Raw genomic sequence first — 19,461 nt, 5'->3', positions numbered from 1 at the left:
TAACCATAAAAACGAATAAAAACAGCCATCTCTCAACACACGATATTGAAAATTCCCGCGCCGAAAATCTCTAGATGAGCACAAATAACCATGACGTCATTGCTCTAGAACATTTCGGCTTAGGAATTTTGAATATCACGTGTTGAGAGATTGCTGTTTTTATTCATTTTTATAGTTAATATGAATTTAAATAAAACCATGTGATTCGTGCTTGATAATTATTTTTCTAACATATAAGGCATAATGTTATGATTGCCGGACACTTCCTTTAATTAACATGTTGAAATATTTGCACCCAGCAAACACAGAAATGTTCTTAAGATGTTTTTTTCAAAACGTTTTAATAACATTTAAATGTCAGGTTATATAAACTTATGGGCAAATATTTTTTCGCAAAATATTTTTTCAACCCCAAAATAACTTAACATTTAAACGCTTTCTGTAAAACATTTTGTGTTTGCTGGGCAGTAGATTATCAAAAATGTTTTTATGTCATGAAAACGGTTTATACCCTTAATATACCCTTTATATAACCCAACATTTAAACCTTTTATAACCATTTGTTGTGGCCAATTATTATCATGAAGCTAATGAATACCAAAAGAGTTGTCTTCCTATTCGTAGAATTAACCCTGGTGTAGCACCCATTGTCACAGGTAATCCTATTCGTAATTCACACGCCCTATGTGGAAGATTAAGGTCATGTCTTCCATAAGGTTAATGGATTTCAAATGGAGTAATCCTCTGAAGGTTTGTTCATATTTTGCCACATTTGCTTTGCGGTGCATTGACGATATATCTATTACTTTTTACCCCAACTGAACGCAACTCATCGCATTTCCAAGGTAAAATGTATTTAACTTTATTGTGATACCGCAATGCAGTAATTTGCAGTTCGATGCAATGCGGCAACACATCGCATCGCAAAACAATTGCGGCGTAGTATGAACAGATCTTTACTCCAATATGTACATTGTGCTTGTCATCCTGGTGGTGCCTGGAGGAGTTGTCTTTTTGCAGCTACATGTAGGATAAATGCTAATGTAACACTCAAGCCTTCTCATGAGGACATTTATCAGTCCAAGAGAGCGCCAAATATGGATCAGGAGTATTACATAATAATACCCTGCTATGACAATAGCTGCACTAGGTTAATCGTATAATCTCCTTATGTGGTTAGCATGGCTGGGCCAGGAAATCCACAAGGTCAGCCAATGTATGTACATGTAGTCGCCATATCTTTTACAATGGGTGATAAATTTCTGGTTTGTTTTATTTCAAAACGCAACATTCGATATTCTAAAGCTTGGTCCAAATCCAAGAGAAGAACCAACTCTAGTAATTTATGTGGTTTCAAATTATATCGGCTGTTGCCTTTTTGATAGAAATGGTGTTTGTTGATGTGCACAGTTTCCCATTAGATCATAACATGCTGTTGTACATCCAAGGTCAAAGGTCAAAGGTCTTTTAATCCATATTTGGCGTTGTTCTGGGACTGTTTATGGCATTCTCAGGAGGATATCAACCAAGTATGTAGTGCCTAGTACCAAGGCTGCACATGACATGAAACTTTAAGCCACTGTTCACTATCTGAGTACAACACACACTGGCTCCACTTAACATTACACAAACTGAGCTTAACTAGAATTTCGCGGTTCTCAACCTGCATACTGAATGTTGTACTGTTGTACTGCGTATCCCAATGTTGTACAATATTAATAACACAGCAGTTTTTGCAAAGAAATAAAAAGTGAATTTAAAAGTTGCACTTACAGGTTGCTTAATAAACCCAAGCATCATGGCATGTAAACCTGCTATTATCTTTGCACTGGATTCAAATCAATCCAATATACCGAGACTTTTAAATATTTGACATGATCAAAGGGAATGAATCACATGTCGACAATTTTCAATTAGAAGCTTTTTTCATCATTTTCTGGCAGTTTATGAATGCTACATTTTGATGCAAACCCCATTAAAAAAGGACATCTGGTTACCGAGTTATGAGCATTTATCAATGGCTAAAAACAATATAAAACAAAAGAATTTGAACACTATTTTTGCCAATATCTCAAAAACAATATTAGCAACATCCGAATCATTCCTCTTGATGATGTCACATATACGTTTTTTCATAAAAAATACTGCTGTATTGTTAATATTGAGATGTAATAATGTAATGGCTGTTAAGTTTTGGTGAAGGCTTTACATGAAAACATTGAACAATCAAGCAGACTTCACATTACATTTGATATGATTTTATTACAAATTGCAGCATATGTTTGTTACAAAGTTTGTAGATGCATGTGTTGGTCTTCATTTTATGAAAAATCAGTTGAAAACTTTACTGTGACCAAACCCGTAGCCAGGGAGGTGCAACTCAACTCCCTCAAATCCAACTCGGGACTTTTTTGGGGGACACCTACATTTTGGAAACTCCACCCTCTCCTCCCCCCCAAAAAAAAATCCTGGCTGTCAACGTGACTGTGACATATTCAATCTATTAAATGATGTCGCCATTTCTTAGGCATGTTTGGTATAAGAAATTGCAATATCCCATACTGGACTACTCCAGTTGAAATCTATTAAGCCCTATGGAAGACATTACCTTAATCTTCCCCACAGAGGGTGTGTATTCCAAAAAGAGTCGCTTATTCAGGTGTGCTCTATTTGAAATCCACACTTCCTGTGTGGAAAATTAAGGCCATGTCTTCTATAAGTCAACTGGAATAGCCCATATACGTCAATGTGTACAATGTCTGTGTCATCCTGGTGATGCCGGGAGGAGTTCCTTTTTGCAGCTTCTGGTCACTAACCAACTGGGCTGGTATTTTTAAAATTATCTAGCCTGGCCACAACACACTGGCTCCACTTAAAATTACACACACTGAGTTTAAATTGTTAGCCATGTTAGCAATACAGCAGGCCCAGTGAAAATCATTGCTATCCTGCTGATATGCAATAAAAAAAACCCATTTCTACAGGAACAACCAACCCAGAATTTGTGTTTTGGAGAAGTTCTTTTTTTATTTTGCTAAAATCATGTAAAATATATAGAAAATAATGTTTACAAAAAATTAAGATTTTTTTTTCAGATTTGTTAGATTTCGGTGAAATTTTAGGGTAATTTTAGCTTCCAGAAAAAAAAATCACGCCCAAACGGCCGACCCTGCTAGAAAAGGTGCGTCTGCCCGTATAACAGGGTTTGTTTCTGTAGCCTAATGGAAAAATACAAACTTGGCTGAAGACTTACAAAGTGTCACATAATGTGGACCATTGTAACATTAACCCCAAGAGAACTACCTGCCGATTGGCCAAAATTAAAATTGTGCCCAATTTTGAACCAATCAAGGAGAGCATTAATAAGATCATCTGCAAATGCAAGTTTGACCATATATAGTTTAAAGCCTAGTCATAATTGGCAATTAAAATGAGCAGTTCAAGCTATCATCAGAAATGCTGTTAGATCAACAGTCCAGGGTGTTAAAGCCTTCTTACTGTTAAACATATATGTGACACGATCTGCTCCATGGGGGCCAAAGGAGACATTTTTGAAAATTCAGTTACTATACTTATTACCTTATACAAGCCTAGTATTTTATTGTTTTTTACTCCATATTTTTGCCTTTATCTCAACTTCAAATTTGTCGCATTTGGCCCCCATGGACCAGATAGTGTCACATATATGCTGCATGATGTGGCCAAAGCTGTCAACACTAGGTTTGTGGATTTTAGGAAGGGTATAGAATCTACCAGCAGTCGGGTGCTCAGGAATTAAGTATTCATAGGTGTCGTCATCTATACAACCATTATACAAGGTTATTTTGCTTGATATGCATAAATTATGCAAATTAGGTACTTAATTACCATATTTTGCGACGAGACCACCAATTGCCACCCCTCCACCAAATTGCATCACAATACGCCTTACCGGTTCCGAGAAATTGCACTTGCAAGCTCGGACAGATGCCGATGGACGGACAGATGGACAACGTACGGACGGATGGACAACCAGGAAACATAATACCTCTGGTGGAGGCATAAAAATAATTGTTAGCAACCCGCCTTCAAAAATCATTGCTGTCCTGCTAATATGCTATCGTGTGGGCCTAGAGATACAATGAAATTATGTTACATAAGTCTGCAAAATGGACAAATACTGACTTACTTGCCTGAAGTCTTACCATTTACCATTGCACACACTGAATTTAAATTTTTACTAGTAATATGGCAGACCCTTGGACTAAAAGGTATTATTGCTGTCCTGCTGATACGGTATTATGTGGGCCCACAGAAACCATGAAATTGTGTTGTCAAAAGTCTCCAACACGGACAAATACTAACTTGGCTGAAGTCTTACAAAGTGTCACAGAATGTGGACAGTTTAACATTACAATCTTCTAACTGTTAAACATGTATATGCTGCATGCTGTCACCAGTGCCGGTAAGTTGTGTTAATGCTAGGTCAGCTTATAATGTATATCATAAAGCTAATGAATACCAAAAGAGTTGTCTTTCCATTCCCAGAATTAACCCTGGTGTAGCACCCCCGTGCCATTGTCTAGAGTAGGCAGGAACAGGTAGCCCATCGGTACTCATGGGCAGTGGACTTGGTACTGTGTGAAGCAGACGGCCATCTTGAAGGCTCCAGAATTTGGTGCATTTATCAATACCAGCTGAAACCAGATGAATAAAGTAGATAAGTATGAGACAGCCAGTTAAGAGGATAGATATGAAAAATTACAAAGCGAGGACTCAGCGAGGATTACAAAGTATTAGTATTACAGCAGACCTCACCCTGTATGAAGTGTAAGAAAAACACATTTATAAGCTTACCTTACTTTTAATGGGGGTAATATGTGAATGTCTCATGTGAATGGACAAGACTAACACACAGAGTGACATTTAAAATTAATACTCCTCCTGCAAAATATATTTCCAAAATCTTCCATAGGGCTGGTGTGGATTTGAAATGGAATAGCCCATTGGGTGTACAGTCATCTTAGGCTGTTAAAATAAAGGCACTTAATTTAATGCCCATGTGACCACATGGGTGCTGACATTATAGCTTGTAGACAGGAAGTCTGGAAAAGTGACCTCTGGCACAGTGGAAATTGGAAACACAGATGTATGTCCAAATTTTCTAGCAAATTTGTTGTTTTTTTGCAACTTTATAGCATTATTGTATTGCTAAAAGGGCCCCACACTGTTTCTGGTCCATGGGCCCCCAAGGCTCTTGCTACGCCCCTGGTCTCTGTGTGTGATTTAATACTACAACCAGCAAAATATGCACATATTTCAGTACCAAACTTGAGGTGAGCCAAAGAATAGTGTTACCATGATTAAGATCTAAGCACTCACCTCCATACACTAATGTTTCTGATGAATCCACAGAGACTGTCAGTTGAGAGTGTTTGTTGGCCAGTCCTTGGTAAGAATAAATGTGACGACCCATACGCATGTCCCAAAGCCTTATCTGCAATGACAAATTACATTACAAAACTTTCAATCTAATGAGCGATTCTATATGAAATCTATACACTATACATATTTGGAAAAAAATTGAAAAACACAATTTTGAAAAAAATTGAAAAACACAATTTTGAAAAAAATTATCATATAATAATGAATACTGTGTAAATTAAGCCCCAATAAAAGTAGCCAATTTTCTAACTGTGGCCTACCTATTTTAGAAATTCTGACACCAATTCCCCTATCCATTCAATAGATAGAGCATTCGAATGTAAAGAGGACTAATTTCAGTCCAAAATATGCAAATTAGCTCATCACCATAACAATAATGTTATAATGCTATATATCCTAGAATATCCAAAATCAATTGGGCATCCAGACTGATGGATGGAGGTTTAAACAGCCTGACATTGCAACACCAGTAAGCCACCTAGTGAACGCATACAATCCATCACATCAAAACCTAGCAGTTGTCTTCAGAAATGAAAATTGAGATTTAAAAACTGCTATTTTTTAGCTTTAAAATTACACCTTACTTGTGGAAATCAGTTACCAAAAAATGGTTTATGAGGTGAAACAAGCTCAAATTTCTTTTTATTTTCTTTATATTTTCTTCTCTTTTTTCATTATTATCCACAAATGAAGCCAGCCGACAACTCGCTGTCTTAGTGCATGTTAGAATATGACTGTTGCTAGGTCAACTGGATCACACTTTCTTTGTTACAAACCACTGATCGAAATGATCACAACACAAAGCCTATGGCATATCAAAATTCAGAACAGGTGTATGAGCCCAGGCTTGGAGCAGTAACCAATGGTTACTAACATGCACTTTACGACAGCGACTTGCTCGGTTTTGATATGATGGGTCACATTTATATAAATACCTTGCCACTAATATCGCTTGCCAATATATAGTTCTCATCCTTGAGTAGTTTTAGACTACACACACATACTCTGTGCTTTAATTTACATGCAACAGTTTTCCCTTCTCGATAGAGCTGGGGCTCTCGAAGATCAACCCGTAGATCACATCCTAAGATTTCTCCGCGTCTTGTGCCATTGAATAGAATTGGTCTCTGCAACAACAACATCAACAAATTTTTAATAATAGTGAAATGCCCTGAGCCTACGTCACGGATGTCTCCCTATTTTTTCCCAGTTTTTATTGTTTTCTATCTTAGTAAGCTTAAATCCGAAGAAAGAAACCTTGATGGACGTTTGACCCAGAAAGTTGATTGATGCTGAAAGTTGATTGACACTTTGATAAACATTCTGAATTGGCAACTTCTAGCTCTCTTATCTTTACAATAATTACAAATTAGTGCTTGTTTTATGAAATAATAGCACTAATTGTAATGTTACTTGTCCCATGCTTCTCTTCTTGCTGACATGTTTCCCTTTATGGTATACTAAATTCAGGAAATTTCAGAAAAGGGAAACAAATTTATGCAAGGCATTTGGTAGAAAAGTTGTACGTCCCATGAACAGTGGTGTACCCAGGCCGCTCCTACCCGGGAGGCTGCTGGAGAAAAAGGTGAATTTTACCGCCCCCCTTCAACAGCCTGAAAAGGTTGGCCAAATTATTTTTTTCCATAGTTGGAACAATGAGGAGCAAACCTGGCAGTCTTGGGAAAATAGTAGGTACACAGTTTTCAGTTCACCTCAGGGACCAATAGATTCCACCAGATCCCTCATGAGCAGTAAATGTTTGTAATTTGTTCATACTTCCAGTGGTCATTACCACACTCTGCGTTTTGTTCAGACCATCTAAAACAAATCTCAGGCGTTAAAATTTTCTGGTGTAATGTGGAAAATAAGAGCTTTCTTCTCATACTCTTGATGAGAAAATACAATAAGCACGGAGGCCTAGGCCAGTTTACAATTCCATTGTTTACTGTTATACTTACATGTCGAGAATAAACCTGTGCTAATACATCACTGTGGCCAGAATATAATTCCTTTCTGTTTGCTGTAGCTATATCAAAGATAACAGCACACCTGCTTGAACCTGTGTCAAATGGAACAGGAGGAAGGTACTGTAAGCAAACAAATACTGTGTGGCTCTCTGCTTTCATGATCACTATAATAGTCTATTATATCTACCTCCAGTCAGTAGCTTTGAAGTTCAGCGCGTGCTGCATTGGCTTAACATTGATCCTTGTGTGTACATATGCATCACTTCAATCGTGTGCGTAAAAGTATATAAATGAAACAAGTAATGCTAAGCTAGTGCCACTACTGGAGGTAGATATATACACTATATCCTGTCCATACAAAATATGTGCGTAATTTGAACCAATGTATCCCATGAAGGCATATTACGCCCTCTGGCTTTATTCGCAAATGCCCGTATCGTATGATAATTCGCGTCTTCATGCTTCAGCCTTACAACAGCCTGTTATAGCCACAACACATTACATGCAGACTGCAAACAATATACATGTATGTACTTTGAGTCAAAATTTGACCAGACAGCAATATAAACAATTCCTTTGTGTTATCATAATTCTATAATAGAGGGTGATGTTACCAATTGAAACCAAGACCTCATGCACCAAATGACATGACATGCTCTCCCTGGAGTGAGGTAACAGGTAAGTACTTTAATAATGGGCTATTCCAGTTGAAATCCATACACCCTCTATGGCAGATATGACCTTAATCTCCCACACATGGAACAGCACAATACTTACCAATGCTAATCTGTGGCTGCATCAGTGGGTTGTGATTCCATGCACAAGTCCAACACATTTTTTCCATTGATTCCGTACTGAAGACAAATTCTTTCTTCCAACGTCCAGATGAATCTTTAAAAAATGAGAAAGAGACAAATAAGACATCACCATTTAAGAATTTTGCATTTGCATTAAAAATTTCATTTGAATGAACACAGCTGCCAAAAGCTTTATGTGATCTTTGTTTCAAAATACAATGCGGACACACATCCTTGCTACTAAATGAAAATATTAACCAATCACAAGTGATTTGGGTTAACTATGGTGCGAGAGGTTGCGGGTTCAAACCCTGGCGGTGCCTCGTATGCACTCGTGGAAAATTGAGTTAGCTTGAAATTTCCCTGGACAAGGAACATACTGCTAATTGTCTCGTTGTAACCCATACAAAACTCGTGGAGCTGATCCTGGTTGTGATGGTTATTTGTGGAATGTCTAGGGTGTGCGCTCTTGTAGCAGCAAAGTCCCTGATTTGTTGTTAAATGGTTTATGAAATGATGTGGGGCTGTAGTGGTCAGCGACAATCTGTGAAGTGTGCTGAGGCTTGTGGATCAACATCTAGGCGTTGTGCCTGTGCGTATTGCACTATAAATCACTGCGCTTTTCTTTTTTTTTTAACTTCCGCATTATATGCATTACGCACACACAGGCCTTCATCGCACAGTGTACTGGACATTTGGAAAGACAGAGGAGTTTCTAGAGCAACCAAAATAAGCATCATGAATGCCCTCTCCTATATATGGCTCTGAAACATGGGTTGTCAGAAGGATAGACAGATTTTGAAATGTGGTGCTGGCGAAAGATGCTTAGAATTTCTTAGATCACAAAACAAATGAATTTGTCAGAAGTCAACTTGGTGAGCATGTCAAATGTTCAGTGTGACAGAAGATTGATCGCAACAAATACTTTGGTCACATCTCAAGAAGAAATGGTGACAACTTAATAATAATCCACTGGACTATCATCATCTTGCATTGGACAGGCAGAGTTGGAACAACATCATCAAAAGGGTCACAACAGGTCAGTCATGACCCATGGATGATGGCAGCTGCATTCATTCAAATTAAATATGTACTACAGATACTGGGCCATTAAATGATGCACACCAACACAATTTTGTCTTTGCCTGCTCCTTCCCCTTGACAACTGATCCCTGATATACATTTTCAAATACATAATCATTATCACTTCATCATTATCTCATTCAAATCATGATCAAGGGGAATGAGTCGGATGTCGCTAATATTGTTTTTGAGATATTGGCAAAAACAGCCTTCAAATTCTTTTGTTTTATATTGTTTTCGGTCATTGTTATTGCTCATAACTCAGTAACTAAATGTCCGATTCTGATGGGGTTTGCATCAAAATGAAGTATTCGTAAACTGCAAGAAAATGATGTAAAAAACTTCTAATTGAAAATTGCCGCCATGTGACTCATTCCCCTTGATCATGTTAGGCAATAGAAACAAATTAGTTCGATCTTTCGATCGACCATCGATGCTTGATCGATCCTTGTTATTTATGAAATCAGTTAATTTAATGTTGTTAATTGTGACAAAATAGTAATTTGTACCTGTAGTGACATTGGCCAATAAATATTTAGCTATAACACTGATTAATTAGTTGATAATTCATTAATAACAAGCATCGAAGCAGCATCGACGGTCGATCCAAAGATCGAACAAATTTGTTCCTGGTGCCTTACATATGATGACAATTTGAGAAAAGAAAGACAATTTTCAGAAATTGTCCCTTTCTCAGACATTTTGCCTGTTTTTCATAGAAATTTTGCCTTGTGATCTAACGCCCAGATCTAGCTGATTTTTTTATCAAGACATACCAAGGCATTAATACCTTTTATCATTCTGGTAAAAATTGGCAGGTTGGCACCTAGATAGCTGCTTTCAGCATCAAAACTGTTTCACATTTCCTGGGATATGGGCTGTATGTGGAATGATGGACTGTCAGAGATTTCTAATTATATACCGATTTGACCTAATCTATCATATTGGGGGTGCTAACTAACTTTTTCCATGAGGGGGATGTCCCCCCGAAAAATTTTAACAGAACAAAAAGGAAAGCAACAATTGACGGGTGCAATAACTTTTTTAGCATGAAAACCATGTTTTGGGCCAGAATGACGAAAAAATTGCAAAATTTTGCACTCTTCACACGCCTTGGCCTATCAAATACCAACATTTTTTCATCATTTGCTAAAATAGTCTGAACTTAAAAAATGTCTGTGCGCTTTGTGTGTCAGTACACCCAGCACAAAATATACTCATCTATCATATCCACCTAAATGTTAGGTGCTTCAAACAATTCTTACTACTGTTTTACCTCTGTAAATCTTAAATAATTGCGCACTACTGGTTTGACCTCCTGACACAGTATATCTGAATGTGATGCGGTTAAGGAAAGAATGTATTACAAAGGAAAAATTATTATGAAAAATATATATGTGAATGTTGCCGATGATCCAGGTTGAGCAAACAAAACTGAAACTTATGGACTTGTGTTTTTCCAGATTCAGATTCAGATTTTATTTTCCATGACATAATCAATATACAGTTCATTAAATTTATCAATAAGATGGAAGGATGGCCATAACAGAGCAAAGCTCGAATGAACTATGACCACCCCTTTGGATAAATAAATAGATAATTACAATACAATAGACGGTGCAAAGACAGAGACACCAGAGATGTGAGGACAAGACATGACAAGACAGGTGAGACAGACATATATGCTGGCACTCAAGGCATATATTTCCTGGCTGCACTGCTATACAGTATCCATGAAGCATCATAAAGCCAACTCATCTACAGTCTGTCCACTTAGAAGTACAAACCAAATCTGTGGCATCGGGGGTCGATGCTTTGCGTCACACGCGAGCGCGACACGTAAAGAGTGTGGTGCACAAATCGCGCAGCAGTTGGCGCGCCCAAAGAAGCATTGCACTGAAATAATTATTCTCGTACCTCCCGTTTCCGAGGTCTATTTACTTTGTACTTCTAGGTGGACAGACTGTATAAAGTAGAGATTCTTAATAGGCCTGGTCATTGAGGGGGTATCATGTGTGACCAAAGATTGACATGAAAATGTTCTTTTTCAGGAACGTACTGTACATAAGTCCCCTAGGTATCTAAAATTAGAAAATCTCAGATAAAGGGTAAACCTTGCACAATAAATCACACATTTCGCAATACACAACTAGCATAAGCATAGCGCCCAACTGTGTACACGCCATTCTATATCAATACACCGTGTTATGAGTCTTATTTGTTCCGCCTTATATAAGCCGAACAAACTTTAGCTGGGCATATCAGTCTGTGTCTTTCGTTGCCCGGCATCAAATCTTAGTTGCCACAAGCAGCAATGCAGGCCAGGCATTCTGCGAGCCTTGGTCAATCATAAAAGGATACAAGACTTGTAAACCGTCATCCCTATCTGAGGTGGCCCATTCCACATTAGTTATCTGAAATAAGTAAATGAATTAAATAAATTAGGTCACAAAATGTGAAAATTATACCAAAGTTAGTGGAAACTGGGCTATTCCAGTTGAAATCCATATATACACCTCTAATGGAAGATATGACCTTAATCACCCACACAAGGAGTATAAATTTTAAATGGAGTTACTTGAATGGATGACTCAATTTTAAATATACACCCCCTGTGTGTGGGAGATAAAGGTCATACCTTCCACAGGGAGTGTAATGTGTATGGATTTCAACTGGATTAGCTCAATTCTGGTTAACCTTGGATGACCAAAGATTTTAGCCACAACATCAATGTTTCTATCTAAAAAAACTGGTTGACCAGATTTAATTAATACCAATTTGAACATATTTCCAGATGGACGAGAGTATACACAGTGTTAGGGGCATACTTAAACCAGGCGATATCTCATTTCAAGTAATGATGTCATTTAGTTGCTGCTCCATATCACTTGGCAGTGGTATCTGTAAGCAACACACATATAGCGGTATGTATCGCCTACCAGCAGCCTACAAATCAACAGCCTATAAAACACCCTCTAACAGAGTTAGTAAAGTCAGGCCTGTATGCAGGGGGTGCAACCAAAAACAATGTAAACATTTCAAAGAAGGGTCAAATTAGACTAATCAACAAAGGGACCACTTTTTCATATTAAATTGTTCAAAAAAGTACAAAAATGAGATGGGCACTTTGGCACATGAGCACTGCTCCAGCATGACTTTACCTTACCTTACACATTTATTGTAGGATCAAAAATATAGTTTTGGGTGTCCCTGACAAAATGATTTGTATGCTGCCACAAACCTATGAAGGTACATTTTAATTTCATTGTAATGCACCATATACATTACCTTGTTACTCCTTGTCCCTAACACATTAACTGTACCCCAGTTGTCAATAGCAACCGCATCATTATTGTTGTCATCACGATTCACAGAACCTTGCCATATTCTAATATAAAAATGAAAAATAAGGAAAAGATGATTCAATTAAAATCATGTAGTATTTTGTAGTACTCAGGCGTATTAGGGTTAACCACCCATGCCCCTATAAGCGCCCACCCAGTAACTTTACAACAAGCAAACTGATATTAGTGTATTAACTCCCCATGCAAATCTGAATCATGGTCTTAAACATATGACACACTGATGATGATGATAAATGAATATTTTGGGCCTTTTTAACACCTTGTTGGCCTAAACAATGTGAAAAATAAGCGCCCACCCAAAATGATTTTGATTTCTTTAAGCGCTCTGGGCAGTTAATGGAACGAATACGGTAATTATAATTGCCTTACAAATGATTTCTGGTTTGTCACCTGTTTTGTTTTTTTCTTCTTTCCCCCTTTTTTCCCTATTCATCCTGTTTTTTCCTGGTTTTTTCCAAGTTTTATCAGTGAATTTGTTCCAAAATTTGAGCAGGAAAGAGGGAGGATTTTAACAGAAAGGAAATGTGCAGGAAAGCAGGGATAAATCCTGCTTCATTTATTGTTGATATGGTATCTGCAAACTTGAATTTCAAACTTGTCACTCATTTTAATTGATCACATCAAAATGAGATATTCCATTTAAAATCCACACTCCCCTGAGGTAGACATGACTATAATCTCCCACACAGTCAAATGGAGTCACTCATTCATTAACACCAGTTGAAATTCACTCTCCCTGTGTGGAAGGTCATGTCTTCCATAGGGGATGCATGGATTTCAACTGGTATATCCCAATATTAAACAACACACCTGCTAAGAAATGAATCATGGATGACCATTAGTACCCTGTCTTGATGTTGATCCACCTATAAGGGATAAAGAGTAAAGAAAGGCATCAGCAAATGAACAGCAAATTTTAATACCGTAATAATAATAAGGAATGGGAAGTGCTGTGTGACCATGGCTTTACTTCTTGGGGTCACATGGGATGTCATAATGTGCAGGATTAGAGAATATGGCTTAGTTTTAAAATTGGTATTTTTTTCTAAGTGTAAGGATACTTTTGGTACAGTATAGTTGGAATGAGAGTAGTGTTAAAGACTGCTTAGATTATTGTGTTATTTTCTTTCTGTAAGCATTATTTGTAAGGGCATGTTGTGAGATACTGGCTCAATAAACTTAATGTTCTGCTTCTGGCCATAGGCTTCAAAATAAAAGGTCAGGTCAAGTTTTGCTAAAATTATTAAGAGCTATCTAAAGAACCACTGAACCAATACCAGGATTGTTTGTACTCATTTTGATGCATTTTTTATTCTGGTTCCAAATATAGTCCTGTAAATGTACAATTCTGACATTTTTAATGAAAATTTGGAACTTGTTGTCTGCAGTCGACACCTGTGTGGAGAGTGTTAACAACCAGCATAATCTACAGTGGAAATTTCAAACACAACCTGACACAGCATGACGATTTTTTGCGTACACTTAGATGTACACTAGCGTGTGCGACTGTGCTTGCGTAATGCCAAAGTGAATCCAACCATGCCAACACACTCCTGATTGATTAGTATTGTATCCAAGATCTTGCGTTCGTGTTGTAGTTTGACATATGGGATATACGATCGCCGTTGGATCGAGTACAGCTGTTGAAAACCGTGTTCATTCAATTGAAATTCCTACTGTAATTCAGTACCTTTAAAAATTGTATGGATCCTGCCTCTCCATTAAAGTATGTATCTGGAAATGGCGTCAGCTCATGGGTTGGTTGCATTGGTAACATCGTCACACAATGCTCATGGGCAAATCTACGATAAATGCAAGAAATCAAATATTTTACTCAACTGTATGTATTAATAGTAAGTTGAATAGTCTCAGTCCCAGCACAAGGTGCACAAGCCAGGGTGGGACTGAGATTGATAAAATGAAGATTTTTTAAGTTGATTTATCTGAAGGTAAGTGATAATGCACTACATACACCAAAAAGTGACAGCAGTTGGGGCTTTTGTAATTTGAAAAGGGCATCTGTCAGATGCTTGAGTGAGTTAGCAAGTGAATGAGAGAGTGAATAAATGGTTGAGTGAGTGAGTGGGTGGTTGAGTGAGTGAGCGGGTGAGTGAGGGGGGAATGGAGTGGATATTTGTATCGGTGAGGCTGGCTTAGCAAGTGGTCGTGTGAGAAAGATAGTGAGTGGGTGGATACTTGGTGATCAGAGGAAATGAGGGCAAGAGTGAGAAAGTGAATGGACATGTGCATGTGGTTGGGCACGCTAGGAGGTAGGCATAATCGGTATTGTAAAAACTGAAAACCGATAAACCGTCTGTGTAAAACCGATATAAACCGAAAAATCGGTTTTTCAAAAACAAAAAAACAAAAAAAATCGATTTAAAAAAAAAAAAATTTAAATTTTTTTCACAAGTTTTTTGATGTTTTTCCTACCCATAAACAAACTCTAACCCTCCCCCAAACCTTACTACATAATATACAAACCCACCCAAGCCTAACTAGCCTAACACTGTTGCCCCAAACCCCAAAATGGAATAGGGGTGAAATTGATTTCACCACAAAATCGGACCTATATTTAGCATGTTTAGTAAATGCATGAATATATATTAATAAAGTTTCAATTACTTTATTTAGCATCATCTCATCAAAATGGAGGTGAGCAAGTCAGTAATTAGAGCATGATTGATTGAGTGAGTGACTATGTAACTTAATGAACATGATTGACTCAGGTGATTGACTTACCTAGCAAACTGTTGATATGTAAGCTGACCTTGTTCTCTATTTCTCTGTAGTAACATCATAGTTCTGGAGTTTGCAGCTGTCTGTGCTGCAGGCTTTTAACATAAATATAACAAGCATTGACATAATTAAACTGTTATTCTTCTGGAATAAACTGATAATGGATTTTTTTTGTGGAAACATGGATTTTTTAATAACACCTACCTCCCAGGTAAAACACTATATGTTAGCTTTTTACTTTGGATGCACTCAGTGGCGTAGCCATGATGTTTTGTGTGGGGGGAGGGGAGTAGGAAGGGGAGGGGAGTGGTGAGGGGTGAAAGCAAAGGGGTTAAATTTGACAGAAAATGGTCACAAATGGGGTAAAAAGTACAAAAAGGCATAAAAATGATCATACCAGGGTGGCCAGTATCTCACAGGGGGCAAGGATTATCACAGGAAGGCAGCTGCCACCTTTGCCCTCCCTCGGCTATACCATTGGATGCAGGACAGATTAAATTATAACATTTGCAAACAAAATAGATTAGCTTTTCTTTGCCATAAAATGTTAGCTTTTACTGTCAGATATATCCCCTTTATTTTTGAGCCGAACAACCATGGCAAAGCAAAGAAAATTGGAATTTACTACCAGCGCACATGTTGCCAATACGTACCACTCATTCGGTCATGTTGTGGTATGACCCGTTGTTGTGTATATCACTGTCCCGCACGCCGTGTACGTACTGTGTGTTATGAACATCGTGTATGTGTTCGACTAATAATTCCATCGTAATAATAAAACGCCAGTTCCGGCGTTTTATTCAAAATCTCAATATTTTGACAAAACTACAGCACCTAGAGTCTCGATTGTTGCAGGGTACATTGGTTTAATAAAGTATAATTTAATCGTGTAAAAAAGGGAATTTTAAAAATTCAGTGAGGGCGTCTTCCTCAGCAAATGTTATAATATGGCTTTAACTTAGTCTTACCTTTGGTGGTGTAGGTTCTTTTCCTTGTATCATTTTGACCCTCGTCTCTTCTGCTGCTTTGAGTTGGAGGCCATCTTTAGTGAGAGGATTGTAGTTATTATTTCCTGACAGAAGCCGGAAATATTTCTTCTTCTCAGGATCATAATAAAAACCTGGGAGATGTGTATTATTTGGTTAAGGAAAGGAAAGCATATGGTTGTAAAGTATAGAGATGCATTGTAGAGCAGCACACAGAAATGGTTTACTAGTTAAAATACTAGCTATTTGTATACTGGGTACTTTCCTAATTTTTGTAAAAAAATATGTTTCACAAACAATTTGGAAATACTCAGAAATAATGCCCATACAGGCTATCAAATTGATTGGTACAAATTTAGATTTATACATAGTTTTGTGACCTAGTTTTTATAACACACTACAATGTAGGTGCATATAATAATACATTTTCAGATGGGCAGTCTAGAACTGGCTCCCGGTGTTATCACTTAACATTGACTATGTGTACGCATGATCGTTCCCAATTTCAAGAAAAAAGGGGTTATGTTTAAACTATGTTCGCGAACATAAAATGTTAGCGATATTTAAAAAATAGGGTTGTTTTTGACGACGTGTACTCGAAATTAAAAAATAGGGTAAGGTATATTTTTGTGAATCCTGATGTTGAAATCATTATACCATTTCTTGCTCAATTTACTCCCGGATTTCACTTTTGTGAAACTTTTGTGCATTCCAAGTAATATTCAGGAACTCACTTCCCAGTTTGGCCGCTGTGTTCTTTGGTATGTGTTCTAGAAATGTTAAAAAAGGGGTGCTTTTGTAAAAGTGTACTTGAAATGCAAAAAATAGGGGTAATTTTTAAGGCTAATTTGTACCCATTTGTGTGTAAAATAGGGGTAACAAATGCTGAAAATGTTCTTGAAACCGTGCAAAATAGGGGGTATTTTGACTTTGGGAGCGATCATGCGTTACGCCTTTGAATAGGAAGTGACAACACCGGGAACTGGCTCATATCTTCTGATCGTGATTCCCTACGAACGGAGCGTGCATGGCTATGAATCAAATCCGCTAGGGCAGGCAAGATTAATGCCTCTGGCAGATGCATAAATTCTAAAAATAATGCTTGAATAATTAGTTCTGTTAACTCATAATAAGACCAGGTTAATAAATTACTTGAGGCTATTATAGCCTAAAGTAATTTATTTATAATAGCAATTTAGCTACTTGAGCTGACCGAACCCCCAAAATGTGCATTTATAAGAGTTAGGTCTGGTTTATGTTTTCAGAGTGAAATTTTGGATAGGGAGTTTTGTGGAAATGATGGGCACTTGTCAAATCCTAGCTAAGACCCAGCCAGGGAGGGTCGGTCACATCCAGCACTGGACCAGCACTAAGATTGTCTATAATCACTGAATGGTACCAAGCATTTGGATAGCCTGTATATATTTTGCATAAAATGTTCACATCAATTTGGTTATATACACATGACATGAAGTAAAAGGATATGTTTCACTTTTGATTGGCTATTGCTGGAAGTGGAATCCTGTGATTGGCTGCTACTTGAAGTAGTACTACACCCTGATTGGCTACTGCTTGAAGCTTTGCATCCTGATTGGCTACTGCTACTCAAAGTTCTACCTCCTGATTGGGTAGTACCAGATGTCAAGGATGATGACTCTGAATGAGACTGATATTGCACCAAATGTCCTGATGAGGGTGATGTATGCGAGTGCCTTTTTCTAAATTGGCCTTTAGTTCTGAATGTATCTCTTCTAAACTCACTAGGCCTTTCCTCACTTTCATTCCATCTAGACCGTTCTCTTCCAAACCTATTATCATATCTTTTATCATAACTTTCCTGAGTTGCATTCCCGGAATAGTATCCTTGACTACTGTGTCCATGGTTACCATCTCTGTGAGTTGTTGTGTCTCCATATCCCTGAGAACTAGACTGACTATGTGTGGATTTTGATTTGTTCTTATATTTCCATCTGTTTGGACGAGGCATATTCATTTATTAGCCAGTGGTTCTTATCCTGTCAAGAATATATAATAGTAAAGGGAACAAAATAGTTAGGGTAGAAATGAATAGAAATTTACTGCAAGTACAATTTTAGGCCTGAAATAATTAAGGCTAAAGTTTTATTCAGATTTCCTTTGACAGCTTAACCATCGGGTATACGTGCGCGACGTCAAGCGTGTGCATTGGACCTTGTGCAAATAATACGCGCTGGATGGCTAGCAGTACGCTTAATTTGTAAAAGGAAATCTGAATAAACCTTTAATGAAAGTTGATTCCAAGTTTCCAATCACCCACTCACATCACCTTTTCATTTTGCCCAAAACTTTTATTATTTTCATGAAAAAGTCATTTATCTGAAAATTGAGATAGAAAAACTGTATTCAAGATTGAAACTCTCAAAATATCTGACATGCACTGCTTATCACTTCAGCAAATTTTCTTAACTGTATAATTTTTTCCAAGGTTCCTTTTCAGCATTCACCATCGGGTATATGCGCAACGTGAAGTGTGTGCATTGGACATTGGGCAAAATAATATTCGATGGACGGCTAGCAATATGTTTAATTTGTAAAAGGAAATTTGGGAAACTTTATAGTACAGAATGTAGTCAAAAATGAAATTTACAAAAATTGCCAATTTATTTTCATTTTTTTGAAAACAAATTCAAATGCTTGTTGAGATTCATCAGCAGTTACATGCATGAGAAGTAAAAAAAATTAAAAATAACAGAATAGTCATGATATAGTCAAATGCAGCAAACCTTTGACGAGTGTGACTACCGTGATGTTGCAAATTCGGCGCTAACAACGCGTACAGCGCACAGTTCAATCATAAATTTCCACTCGGCAACAGCAGATTGCCTCAGCAGCCAATCAGAGACAAGTGCGTCCAACGAAGTAAATACGCGATGTATACTTACAATACGCGCTCGTCAAAGGTTTACTGCATTCGATTAAAGGAGTATTTCGTGATCCTAGCATCCACATTTTATGACATTTTTCAGTACATACCCTTACCAAAGGTCGAGGCCTTATCTAAGCCTCGACTTAGCCTCAGAAAATAAGCCTCATGAATAGCCTCATATCCTTAGCCTCGTCT

At 37.5% G+C, this 19,461-nt stretch overlaps 1 protein-coding gene across 1 annotated transcript; it reads right to left on the bottom strand.

The window, feature by feature from the left end:
- Nucleotides 1-1,504: 1,504 nt before the first annotated feature.
- On the bottom strand, nt 1,505-16,514 carry LOC140137872 (DDB1- and CUL4-associated factor 4-like; the record flags this gene model as incomplete). The annotated part of the gene is made up of 12 exons (XM_072159677.1): nt 1,505-4,676; nt 5,362-5,476; nt 6,360-6,551; nt 7,383-7,483; nt 8,169-8,282; nt 10,548-10,603; nt 11,633-11,685; nt 12,560-12,659; nt 13,447-13,502; nt 14,327-14,438; nt 15,379-15,470; nt 16,344-16,514. Coding segments are annotated over 12 exons (1,356 nt in total), but the record flags the coding sequence as incomplete, so codon positions are not given.
- Nucleotides 16,515-19,461: the final 2,947 nt, after the last annotated feature.

The sequence above is a fragment of the Amphiura filiformis genome, chromosome 2 (genome assembly GCF_039555335.1).
Source record: "Amphiura filiformis chromosome 2, Afil_fr2py, whole genome shotgun sequence".
NCBI lineage: Eukaryota > Metazoa > Echinodermata > Ophiuroidea > Amphilepidida > Amphiuridae > Amphiura > Amphiura filiformis.
The sequence above is the reverse complement of the archived record's forward strand: the minus strand, read 5'-3'. Positions and strand labels throughout refer to the sequence as shown.